This window comes from Mobula hypostoma, chromosome 20 (assembly GCF_963921235.1).
Source record: "Mobula hypostoma chromosome 20, sMobHyp1.1, whole genome shotgun sequence".
Classification (NCBI taxonomy): Eukaryota; Metazoa; Chordata; class Chondrichthyes; order Myliobatiformes; family Myliobatidae; genus Mobula; species Mobula hypostoma.
In genome coordinates this window covers 44190477-44203609 of record NC_086116.1, presented here as the reverse complement: position 1 = coordinate 44203609, position 13133 = coordinate 44190477, and the positions used below count along the sequence as shown (strand labels likewise).

Below are 13133 nucleotides of genomic sequence, written 5' to 3'. Positions count from 1 at the left end.
AAATTTAATTGTATAATTGTCTTTATACAATTGACAAAGTCTGTATGCTGATTTATACTTCTATTTGACTTAAAAAAAATATCTTTTGAATGCTTCTAAGTAGGGGACATAGAAATATTTGTATTTTTGACAGTTGGCTAAGCCGAAGTGTATAATTTAACTCTGGTCAAAATTATACCCTCATAAGTCACCTGTTTAATGAGATATCTCAGATAATGTGTTTTTAAAAAAAATTGTGTTGAAGGAGGCACTGAGCATGGAATAATTGCACTAAACTAATTATCCTTTCATATTTATGTTAATCTTCCGGCCTTTTCGGTACACAAGAACAATGCAAGCTCCCGTTTTTAATAAATGTTTAAATGAGAATTATTTTCTTTAAGTTTTAAAAGGTATATCTGAATTCTGTTCTGTTCTGTTGGATGTGTGGTAGGTGTAGGCTTCATTTGCTGCAGAATTAGAGAGCAGCTGTAAGCTTATCAATGATTTTGTATTGTCTTGGGGAGAGGCACTTCTGTCCTCTGAGTCCATGACAGCCATTAGTCCCTCATTTATACTAATCCTTTATTAATAACTTCTTATTCCCCCCACAATCTCAATCATCTGCGGAATGTCTTGTGTTTATGAATTACTGGTCCTCTGCAAAGTCTCTTCAAGGTATATATCTACCCTGGAGAGATTTAAATCTTTTCTTAGGTAGCTCAGTGAAACTCTGTCTCATTGTTACCCCTCTGTGATCTCTGCTACTTTCTAATTCTTTGCCCATGTGCTAACCCAGTCCAGCTTGTATTCCTTCCCCTCTCACCACCACCACCACCTTATGGCTTCTTCTCCATTCCTTTCCAGTCTTGATGAAGAGCCTTGGCCCAAAATGTCACCGGTTTATCCTCTCCATAGGTGCTGCCTGACCTGCTGAGTTTCTCCATCATTTTGTGTGTGTTATTTTTAATTATCCCTCTGGTGCTATTCTTCATCTCCACACTAGATGAATTTCACAGTGGCCAATTAAACCAAGCTGTGTGAGGGAGGGAGCACAGTCACAGGTAGAACGTGTAAAGCCCAGACAGCTGGTGCTCATAGTCAGCATTTAACCTGAGTCACTGGTTCTGTGACCTTTGCAGCTCGACTCGAGTTACTGTATAAGCGTTCGGTTCCCATTAAGATCATATATATCAGGCAACCAATCAGAAAGCATCACTGCTGACCCATCCCACGCATGTACCTGTTTGTTGTTCGTTGCCTTTCACACAGTCTGCTCTGGAATAGAAACTGTTGCTCAACAGGTCCACAGTAGATGCCATCTCATTGACTCTTCACCCAACTCTGGAACATTTGGACAGCAAAGATGCATATATCAAGATGCTCTTTGTCGATCATCATCTGCTTAAAATTAATCAATGAGCTTCAAGGCTGAGGCCTCATAACCTCCTTGTGCAATTGGATTCTTGATTTCTTCACTTGCAGACCCCAGTCAGTTTGGATTGGTAACAATATCTCCTCCACGATCTCTATCAGCACAGGTGCACCGCAAGGCTATGTGCTTAGCCCCCTGCTCTACTTGTTTTACACTTTGGCCTGTGTGGCTAAGCACAGCTCCAATGCCATATTCAGTTTTGCTGATGACACCACTGTCGTGAGCCAAATCAAAGGTGGTGATGAATCAGCATATAGAAGGGAGATTGAAAATTTGGCTGAGTGGTGCCACAACAACCTCTCACTCAATATCAGCAAGACCAAGGATTATTGACTTCATGAGGAGGAAACCAGAGGTCTATGAGCCAGTCCGCATCAGAGGATCAGAGGTGGAGAGGGTCAGCATCTTTGAATTTCTCTGTCCTGTCCTGTCTTGTGCCCAGCATGTAAGTGCGATTACGAAGACAGCGCAGCAGTGCCTCTGCTTCCTTTGGAGTTTGAAGGTTCGTCATGACTTCTAAAACCTTGATAAACTTCTATAGATGTGTAGTGGAGGGTATATTGACCGGCTACATCACAGCCCGGTATGGAAACACCAATGTCCTTGAATGGAAAATCTTACAAAAAGTAGTGGATATGACCCAGCCCTCCACTCCATTGAGTACATCTACACAGAACGTTGTCAAAGGAAAACAGCATTCATCATCAGGGAACCCTGCCACCCAGATCATGCTCTCTTCACAATGCTGCCGTCTGGAAGAAGGTACAGGAACTTCAGGACTCGCATCACCAGGTTCAGGAATAGTTATTACCCTTCAACCATCAGGCTTTTGAACCAAGGGGGACAACTTCACTCAACTTCACTTGCCTCATCACTGAACTCTTTCTACAACCTATGGGCTCACTTTCAAGCGCTCTTCATATCATGTTCTGGATATTTATTGCTTGCTTATTTTTTATTATTATTTCTTTCTGTTTGTATTTGCAGATTGTTGTCTTTTGCACACTGCTTGAATCCCTAGTTGGTGCAGTACATAGAACATAGTGCATAGAAATTTACAGCACATTACAGGCCCTTCAGCCCACAATGTTGTGCTGACCATGTAACCTACTCTAGAGACTGCCTAGAATTTCCCTAGCGCATGCCCTCTGTTTTTCTAAGCTCTATGTTTCTATCTAAGAGGCTCTTAAAAGACCCTATTGTATTCACTTCCACCACTGCCACCGACAGTGCAGTCCACACACCCAGCACTCTCTTGTATGGAAAAACTTACCCCTGACATCCCCTCAATACCTATTTCCAAGCACCTCAAAACTATGCCCTCTCATGTTAGCCATTTCAGCCCTGGGAAAAAGTCTCTAGCTATCCACAGGATTAATGCCCCACATCATCTTATACATCTCTATCAGGTCACCTCTCATCCTCCGTCGCTCCAAGGGGAAAAGGCCAAGTACACACAACCTATTCTCATAAGGTACACCCTTATAATTTTATTGATTCTATTATAGTTATTATTCTATTACGGATTTAATGAGCATGCCCTCAAGAAAATGAATCTAAGAGTTTTATATAGTGACATATATGTACTTTGATAATAAACTAGCTTTGAACTTTGAGGTCTTTAGTATGGTCTCAGAATGCATCCCATACAGTAAAGAAAGTTCACCAGTGCCTCTACTTTCTGAGAAGACGAGAGTTGGATTATGCACACCAATACCTGCATCTTTCTACCGATGCACAGTAGAGTAGCCTAACATGCTGCATTGTATGGAGACTGCATTGCAGCAGACAGGAAGGCTCTACAACTGGTAGTCAAAACTGCCCAACAAATCATTGGCACCAGCCTACCCATCATCAAGAACATGTATACAGAAAGATGCTGGAAGAGGACCAGTAACATGAATGATTCCACCTACCCTGCTCATGGACTGTTTGTCCTCCTCCCATCAAGGAGGAGGCTATGTAGCATCCACAACAGGACCACCAGACTCAAAAACAGTTAATATTCAATTATATTCATTAGCAAAGAATGTATAAATTATACAACCTTGATATTTGCTTGCTCACAGGTAGCCATAAAGCAAGAAACCTGAAAGAACCTAAGTAAAGATTAAAAAAAGGACCAACGCTTGATGGCAAGAGAAAGAAAAAAATACAAGTCATGCAAACAATTGAAGCAAACAACAGCATTCCAACCAAAATTGAGTCCTCAAATTTTACCCCAGAGTAGGCCCAAAGCCTCGCTTGTCAGTTCACCATATTAGTGAGCATGGAGCACAGCAGCTGGAGCAGTCTTCATAATCTCAGCGTCATAGAGACGACCATTGCAGAGAACGAACGAAATCAGCTTTCTTGACCACTGACACCTTGCTTTTTCAGTGCATCTGGGCCACTGTTTAAATTGACCAAATGATGGAACAGCAAAAGGCACCGGCACCCTGGAGCGAGCAGAGAAGATCGCGGAGGGCGAGTGAAATTGGCTTTCGTCTCCGATCTGGATCGGCGTTTAAATTGTCTAAACAGTGCATCATGCCTCACACTAGGGCCCAGCTGCGGTGACTCGCTCCAGGCCCAGATTTCATTGCCCAGCCCAAAGCAGCTCTCAAGCTCAGTTTAGCACCCAGAATGATCCAACCTCTCACCCAGGCCAGCTGTGCAGGCACCAAATCTCCCCTGCCCGGGTCCCAACTTCTCCTTTCAGTGCCCAGAGTGACCTAACCTCACTCCCGGGCTAGCTGTATGGCATCAGAATTCCATTTGCAATGATTCACACCATCTTGGCTCATCCCCCAAACTTACCTTGCCATTGCTCGCCCTTTCACTGTTTGCAATAATATTTTAACATAATTTACCTCAGAGAAGGTATTTTTAGTGATATTTTTAGTCAGATTTCTTAGCTTCTTGACTACCAGAGAGTTGTTGCACATGTTCGGTACCGCCATCTGAACCAGAACTTTCCCCAAGCAGAAAGCATGATCGACACCTCACACACTAACCCACCCCAGCATCACCAACTCATTGTTATTTCCTATCAGAGTCACCTTGTATACAAATACTCGTGCCTAGCAACACTTTATGGACATGGAATCAATCTATGTTCATAAGCTATCTTACATGTTTATATTTATTGTGTTTTTTTTATTATTATGGTGTCCTTATCTTTTTTGTGTTGCATCAGTTCCTGATTAACAATTATTTTGTTCTCCTTTACACTTGTGTACTAGAATGACATTAATCAATCTTGAATCTTGAAGCTTCAGCAAAGATTGAGGTGTTTCATTTTATTTCATAGTTTGGAATGGTCATATGGAAAGTCAGATTTATTAAATGGTAACTATTTCTCTAATTCCCTGATGAAGGGTCTCAGTCTGAAACATTGACTGTCTTTTTCCCCTCCATAAATGCTGCCTGACTTGCTGAGTTCCTCCAGCATTTTTTTGTTGTTATTTCTCTGAATCATTTTATCCTGTGTCAAGATGTTAAAGTCAACAGTAAGTTGTATTATACAACAGAGATTTGGAGAATGTGGATTGTTTTGATTGTTCAGATTTGATCTTATCTGTGATCTACCTTTATCAGAGTTTTGATGAAGGCTGTAATTTGTAACCTTGCAGTATTGCTTGACACTGCCTCTGTATGCTGGCAGAATCTCGCTTCACCTCAACCTGAAATTAAGATGGCACTAACACAAGGAAATGTTGCTTTAGTTACGCTGTCTCTCAAAATGAGACTGAATTGCTGCTTTTGTCTGTTTAGATGAATGTAAATTAAGCACAACATTAGTTCAAGTATATTGTATTTATCCCTGCACATGTATAGAGTGAAATGAAACATCGTTTCTTTGAGACCAGGGTGCAAAGCACGGTACATATAGTCACAGATAGTGCTAGGCACAGCACAACACTTCCTTTCCAGTAAGGAAGTCAAATGCAATGTTAGCATTTATTTTGAGAGGGCTAGAATATAAGAGCAAGGACGAAATGCTGAGGCTTTATAAGGCATTGATCAGACTGCACTTGGAGTATTGTGAGCAGTTTTGGGCCCTTTCTCTAAGAAAAGTTGTGCTGCCATTGGGGTTAACCATATACCAATTACGCACGGAAACAGGCCATCTTGGCCCTTCTGGACCGTGCCGAACGCTTACTCTCACCTAGTCCCACCGACCTGCCCTCAGCCCATAACCCTCCATTCCTTTCCTGTCCATATAGCTATCCAATTTTACTTTAAATGACACTATCGAACCTGCCTTTACCACTTCTACTGGAAGCTCATTCCACACAGCTACCACTCTGAGTGAAGAAGTTGCCCCTCGTGTTACCCCGAAACTTTTGCCACCTCATTCTCAACTCATGTCCTCTTGTTTGAATCTCCCTTACTCTCAACAGAAAAAGCCTATCCACGTCAACTCTATCTATCCCCCTCATAATTTTAAATACCTCTATCAAGTCCCCCCTTCAACCTTCTACGCTCCAAAGAATAAAGACCCAACTTGTTCAACCTTTCTCTGTAACTTAGGTGCTGAAACCCAGGTAACATTCCAGTAAATCTTCTCTGAGTAAATCATTTCACAAGAATGATTCCTTGAATGAAAGAGTTAACGTAGGAGTGTTTGATGGTCCTGGTCCTGTACTCGCTGGAGTTTAGAAGATTTGGGGTGGGGGAGGAGTTTTCATTGAAACCTATTGAATATTGAAAGGACTTGATAGAACGGATAGGGTATTTCCTATAGTGTGTGAGTCTCGGACCAGAGGGCACAATCTCAGAATAGAGAGATGTCCAATTAAAATCGAAATGAGGAATTTTTTAGCCAGAGGGTGGTGAATCTGTGGCATTCATTGCCACAGGCAGCTGTCCAGGTCAAGTCATTGATATGTTACTGATTAGTCATGGCATTAGAGGTTATAGGGACAAGACAAGAGAATGGGATTGAGAGGGATAATAAATCAGCCATGTTGAAATGGCGGGACAGACTCATTGGGCCAAGTGGCATAATTCTGCACCTATGTTTTAGCTTCAAAAGCACTTAAGATATATGCCCTCTTCTCATTGTAACCATCAAGGAGGAGGTACAGGAGCCTGAAGACACACACTTAACATTTCAGGAACAGCTTCTTTCTCACTGCTAGCAGAATTCTGAATGGACATTGAAGCAATGTACACTACCTCAGTATTTTTTCATTTTTTGCTCTCTTTCACTATAATTTAAATTTATACATGTATATGTATATTTCTTAATTTATAGATTTTTTAATTATGTATTGCTGCCATAGAACAACTTGTGTCATGATATAAGCTAGTGATATTCATCCTGATTCTGATTCTGAAATTTGTGTAAAAGTTCAGAGGAAATACAATGCCACAATAAGATTACTTGACCTGGAGTTCTATACATGAGTATAGCTTGCTCTGAACAGAATGTATTTCATTTGGCTGAACCTCCCTATTTATACACTTGGTGTCCTTTACTTGTGAGCTTCACTAGGAGGGATTAGAACAGAAATCCGTTTAATAAAATGAACAAGTATGAAGTTTCCCAAAATAAATCTGTACCCCAGGAGGTGATTGTACCAGTTATTATTGTGCCTGTTTTAAGAAGTTTCGTGTAATTCCATATTGGGTGTATGAGATAGCAGTTACTTTATGTGGAAGAGTTTTAGTTGGATTGTCTGTGGTATATTTCTATAGGGCTTGTTATTGATGGGAAAGATTCCAAGTCCGATAAGCTGTCTGGTCTGGGTGAAGGAGAAGAAAATCAGGATGATGATGAGGATGATGAGGAGGAAGAGGGTGGAGCAGAAACGGAGGAACAGTCTGGAAATGAAAGTGAAATGAACGAACATGAAGAGGAGGTATGATCGCCAGTCATATTAAATGTTTGTCCTCGATGAATGAATGATTTCGGTGATTACTGCAGTGTGAATTTTGAAATCAAGTAGTACCTGTCAACATAGTTTTATTGTGATGTTAACATAGAAAGACAGAAATAATTCAAATGTAAATGTTATTTGCATTTCCCCTAAATACTAATTTTTATTTTAGTAAAGCAGAATATTGGAAGGTTGCAAATCTTTTGCTGCTTTAGGCTTTGAATTTTTCCCTTAGTAATTCATGTACAACTGGCCGAAACTAGGAGCAACAAGAAACCCTTGCCCTTTTATGTCACCTAGTTCCCTGACGTTGCCTTCTTGGGCCGTTATTCCAGTGCAGTTCTCTGTGATTGAATGTGCTAGCCCAGGGAATTTGTACTAGGTGTTACGGGTTTAAAAAGCATTAAAGCCAGCAGGTGGAACTTGATCAAGCACATCAAAATCAGACTGACGTGCTTCATCGCTTTGCTAAATGCAGAATAGAATCCGCTGCAATTGTCAGCAGGCTTTGCTGTGCACGGAAGTGATTTTGGTCTGGTCCCTAAAAGTTCAGCAAAGCAGTGACACAACCAGTGAGCCACAGCATTCAGTGATTTCAAGTTGTGTCTCTGGGTCTTTGGAAATGTCACTTCAAAGAAAATTGCAACATAGCTTGTCTATGCACAAGTAGATATTTGCCCATGTGATAAGAATTTAAATATATTAAAAAGCATTATTGGTGTCAAAGGGAGTGCTTGTATTTGTTTCCATGACTTGAAGATTCTCTCAAAAACTTATTGCTCATAATGTCAACTACTGTAGTTAATTCAATGATTAGTATCATTTGTAATAACATCAGATAATGCCTGTATAAGAATAAGTTTCACTATTAATGAAATTATAATCGGAGGAGGTAAAATACCTCTGGAATAAATGACTCTTGAACAACAACCATAGAAGTATCCCGTTAAGGCCATAAGACAGGAGGAGAATTAAGCAATTAGGCTCATGGAGTCTACTTTGCCATTCATTACATCACAGCTGATTTATTATCCCTCTCACCCCATTCTCCTTCTGTCTCCCTGTAACCCTTGACATCCTTAATAATTCAAGAACCTATCAACCTTCTCGTTAAATACACCCAATGACGGCCTCCATGGCCACCTGTGGCAATGAATTTCACAGATTCAGCACCCTCTGGCTAAACTTGACATGTATGATCCACAATTAGATATGAGCTTTGTGTTGGGCACGTGGCCAAGTGATTAAGGCATTCATCTAGTGATTTTAAGGTCGCTAGTTTGAGCCTCAGCTGTTGCAGCGTGTTTGTGTCCTTGAGCAAGGCACTTAATCACACATTGCTCTAGTGTCTGTGCGAGGAGTGGCGACCCACACAGACTAACAACCTGCGCCTTGTAAGCCATGAAAATGCCCAACGCAGGCCTCTCATGCTCTGACTCGACGTTCCCACCCCCTTTGAAGCAAGCAATGTCAGAAGGAAAAATTTCCTATAGTAATATTCCTGAGATTAAATTAGGGGTCTATTATTATTGAGCGGTTTGTACGTGGTTTATTCATTTCCCTTGTACAGTTCAAAAGCAGAGAAATCTGATTTTTTTAAAAAAAATTCTTTTTGGTATCTGCCTGTTTGTTTATCATAATCAAATAATGTCTTGGATTTTGGGGTTCATGTCCATAGATTGCTCAAATTTGCCAGTCAAGTTGATCGGGTGATTAAGAAGGTGTATGTTGGCCTTCATTAGTTAATGGATTGAGTTCAAGAGCCATGAGGTAATGTTGCAGCTCTATAAAACTCTGGTTAAACTAGAGGAGACTTTAGAAAGGGTGTAGAGGAGATTTAGCAGGACGCTGACTGAGAGAGCATTAGAAAGCATGTCTTAATGAGCAAAGGATGAATGAGCTAGGACTTGCCTCTTTGGAGCAAAGTGGGATGAGTGGTGCACACAAAGTGCTGTAGGACTGGTCAAGCAGCATCTATGGAGAGGTCTAAAGGGTAAATGTTTCGTGCTGAGACCCTTAATCAGGATTGGATTTCCAGCATCTGCAGTATCTCTCTTGGAGGATGAGAGTTGACTTGATAGAGATATACAAAACGAAAGAGGGGTAGATAGTGGACATTCAGCACCTTTGTTGACGTTAGCAATAGCTAATACACAAGGACATAATTTTAAGGTGACTGAAGATCAGTATGGGCGGGAATATCAGAGGTAGGTTTTTTTTTACAGAGTAGTGGGTGCAGGGAATATGCTGCCAGAGGTTATGGTAGAGGCAGATATATGAGGGACATCCAAGAGACTCATAAATAGGCACATGGGTGATAGAAAAATGAAGGCTGTGTGGGAGGGAAATATGTTCTTGAAGTAGGTTAAAAGGGTGGCACAACTCATAGGCCAAACAGCCTGAGCTGCGCTGTGCTGTTCTATGTTCTATATCGCTTTAAATGCTAGGTGTAATTTTGTTTTAAATCCTTTTCATGTACTCACAAAAGAATCTCACTTCTCATTGCTTACAGCAGCTAATTGTAATTAATTTTTGCTTTAACAAAAGATTTTCTTTTGGGTGTAAATATTTTTTCTCTATCTTAGGATGCTTCTGAGAATGAGGAAGATGATGAAGAGGAGGAGGAAAATACAGACTACCTGACTGACTCTAATAAAGAGAATGAGACTGATGAGGATAACAATGTAAGTGGGACCAGGTGGAGCATCTGTAATATGTTAACATTTCTTACCCTCCCCCCACCCTCCAGAGATGCTGCTTGCCCACTGAGTTCCTCCAGCAGATCGTGTTGTTCCAGATTCCAGTACCTGCAGTCTCTTGTGTGTCTGTCTGAGCTACTCTCCCTTCTTTATTCAGATATGTGAAATGTTGCACTGCGATCAAGAAGTATATTTTCTAAAAAGTATTATATCTGTTTGTCTCACTCTCATCAAGGAGGAGACTATGTAGCATCCACACCAGCACTACCAGACTCAAAAGCAGTTACTTGTCCCAAGCAGTAAGACTGATCAACACCTCCACCCACTCACCCACCCCTCCACATTCCCGATCACCATATCATTTCCTGTCTGTCACCTTATGCATAGATAGTTCTGTGCTTAGTGTCACTTTATGGATATGCAGTGAATCAATGTACTTTATATAAAAGCTATGTTATGTTATTTATACTTACTGTGTTTGTTCATCATTCTAATTGCATTTTTCATCTTTTATTTTGGAGTAATAAGTCTGATTCTGCTAAGTGTTTTTCCCTAAAAGAATGTATTTGTTCTTGGCTGACAAAGTCTCCTTTTATTTTTATTCTTGCTACCCAGGAGGTAATGATCAAGGGTGGAGGCCTGAAGCACCTTCCTTGTGCAGAAGATGAAGAATTCATACAGGCTTTGGATAAAATGATGCTTGAGAATCTGCAGGTATTTCTAAATACAACTTTCACACAGCGTTTTCTAAGTTTAACCAAATCTCACTTTCTGAGGCTCTGTACTGAAAAATTTAAGCAGGGTTTAACTCACTCTCTTAAGCTGATTACATTAAATAAAGGAGGCATGGTAGCATAATACTATTACAGCATCAGGGACCCATGTTCAATTCCATCACTGTCTGTAAGGAGTTAATATGTTCTCCCTATGACCATCTGGGTGCTCTGGTTTCTTCCCACATTACAAAGACACATGAGTTAATTGGTCATACCAGAAGCACCCATTACCATGCTGTATCTCTAAATAAAATGTAAATACTGAAATAATCCTGATGAAGTGCCTTGGCCCAAAACATCGACTTTTTATTTCCCTCCATAGATGCCACATGACCTGCTGAATTCCTCCAGCATTTAGTATATATTTTCTTAAAGATTTCTAGCATCTGCAGAATCTCTTTGTGCTCTGAGCTCAACTGGTAAAGATTGGATATAATTTAATTCATAGCCCATGTTCAATTAACTGAACAGGATCCATGAATGGAGAAACTATTATTGGTCCCAGGGTTATAAGGTTCTTAAAGTTATCCAGTAATTCCTAATGAAAGAAATGCTGCACCGTATCAAATCTGTTGCTGACTTTGGCATGGAAGTTTTAAATTTGGTGGATTTGGATAGGCATAAAATTCTTAAGGAAATATTTGCAAGAGTAGGGAGGTTCACTCTCTTGTCCAGGCAAATAATTAGGATGAAATTTAGATCAGTAAAATGCACTATTGTCACAGCATCATTTTGCAGCATCCATCTTCAGATACTCACACAATCCAGGCCATGATCTCTTCTCCCTGCTGACGTCAGTAAGGAAGTACATAGCCTCAAGTCCCACACCACCATATTCAGGAACAGTTATTACCCCTCAACCATCAGGCTCGTGAACCAGAGGGGATAACTTCACTCACCTCAACTGTTCCCACAACCTGTGGATTTGCCAAAGACTTTTCATCTCGTGTTTCCGATATTTATTATTATTATTTTGCTTTGTGTTTTGTACTTACTGCAAATGCCCCCAAGAAAATGAATTTCAGGGTTGTATATAATGATGTATATATACTTTGATAATAAATTTACTTTGAATTTTGCTGATCTTGGGAGTTTGCTGTGTTTGCATGGACAGCTGCATTGCCAACGGTACAAAAGTATCCATGATTAAGAAAACTGCACGGCGTCAAACACTTTCAAGCGTTCTGGAATCACGGAAGGTGATTTATGAACGCAGTCCCTTATTTAAGCTATTTGAAAGAGCAGGCTTGTACTTAGTTTTGAAAGTACCATATTGAACCAGTAATTGAAATTTCTATCTATGAAGGAGAAATCTAGTTTGGTTTAGTCAAAAGAGACAATGAAGTCAAAATTAATTTCCATAAGCTGTTGTAAAACATTTACCATCACCCTTGGAGATGCAAGAGACTGCAGATGCTGGAGTCTAGTTCAAGACAAAAGTTGCTGGAGGAACACTGAGTAACACATACAAAATGCTGATAATCTAATCACAAGACAACTTACAATGATAAATTAACCTACACAGTACGTCTTGGACTATGAGAGGAAACCGGAGCACCCAGGGAAAACTCACATTCCATGAGGAGGATGTACAAACTCCTTACAGAGAATGTCAGGATTGAACTCTGTATTCTGATGCCCCAAGCTGCAATAGCATTGCACTAATCACTAAGCCATGGAGCCCATTAACAGGCAAAAAAATGCATTCTTGTCTGAAATTGCTGTGTCCTGCCAGCATGTTTATGCAATAAATTTAAGTGTAGTGTGTAGTCATTGGCAGATAAATTCAGATTTGTCTTGCTAAGTTGTTATTGTTATATTTTATGAGGCACGTATTTTGTTTATATAATGTCCGTGAAGTAGAATTCTGCTATTTTTAGCAGCATTCCAAATTGTGAGCAAGTTTCTGAATGAATGTTCTTATAATGTGATCTTTAACACTTATGTTTTCCCTGCTGTACACAATAAAACATTTTAACATTTTAAGAAAATCTAGAAACTGAGATTAGAAATGTCCTCCTCATTTAACTCCTCATTGGAGTTAACTTAGTTTAACTCCAAACCCTCAAAGGAATTAAATGCCTGTAGTTGTAACCGTAGTTCCCTCTAAGCTGTGCGCGTGTGCATGTGCACACGTTTTTCAACCAGCGCACAAAGGAAATTAATGTGCGCACTAAAGGTTAGTTACCTAAAATAATGTGGTAATTAATAATTATACTTATTGAAAATAATCCTTTAGCTAACTGTTTCTGTTAACTAGTTAGTCGGTTTTTCAAATTCCACAATGCATGTCACTAATTTACCTCAACTTCACCTTTCCTGTTCCATGGAATATAGAACATAGAATAGTACAGCACATTACAGGCCCTTCGGCCCA

The 13133-nt window shown here is 40.1% G+C and overlaps 1 protein-coding gene across 7 annotated transcripts in view; it reads left to right on the top strand.

Moving 5' to 3' along the window:
- upf2 (UPF2 regulator of nonsense mediated mRNA decay) overlaps positions 1-13133 on the top strand; it is a 132535-nt gene that overhangs the window by 56705 nt on the left and 62697 nt on the right. For all 7 annotated transcript variants that reach the window (XM_063072761.1, XM_063072763.1, XM_063072760.1 and 4 more), the window contains 3 exons: positions 7100-7263; positions 9867-9965; positions 10596-10694. In XM_063072761.1, coding sequence (XP_062928831.1) covers positions 7100-7263; positions 9867-9965; positions 10596-10694 — 362 coding nt within the window. The remainder of the gene's footprint in view (positions 1-7099; positions 7264-9866; positions 9966-10595; positions 10695-13133) is intronic.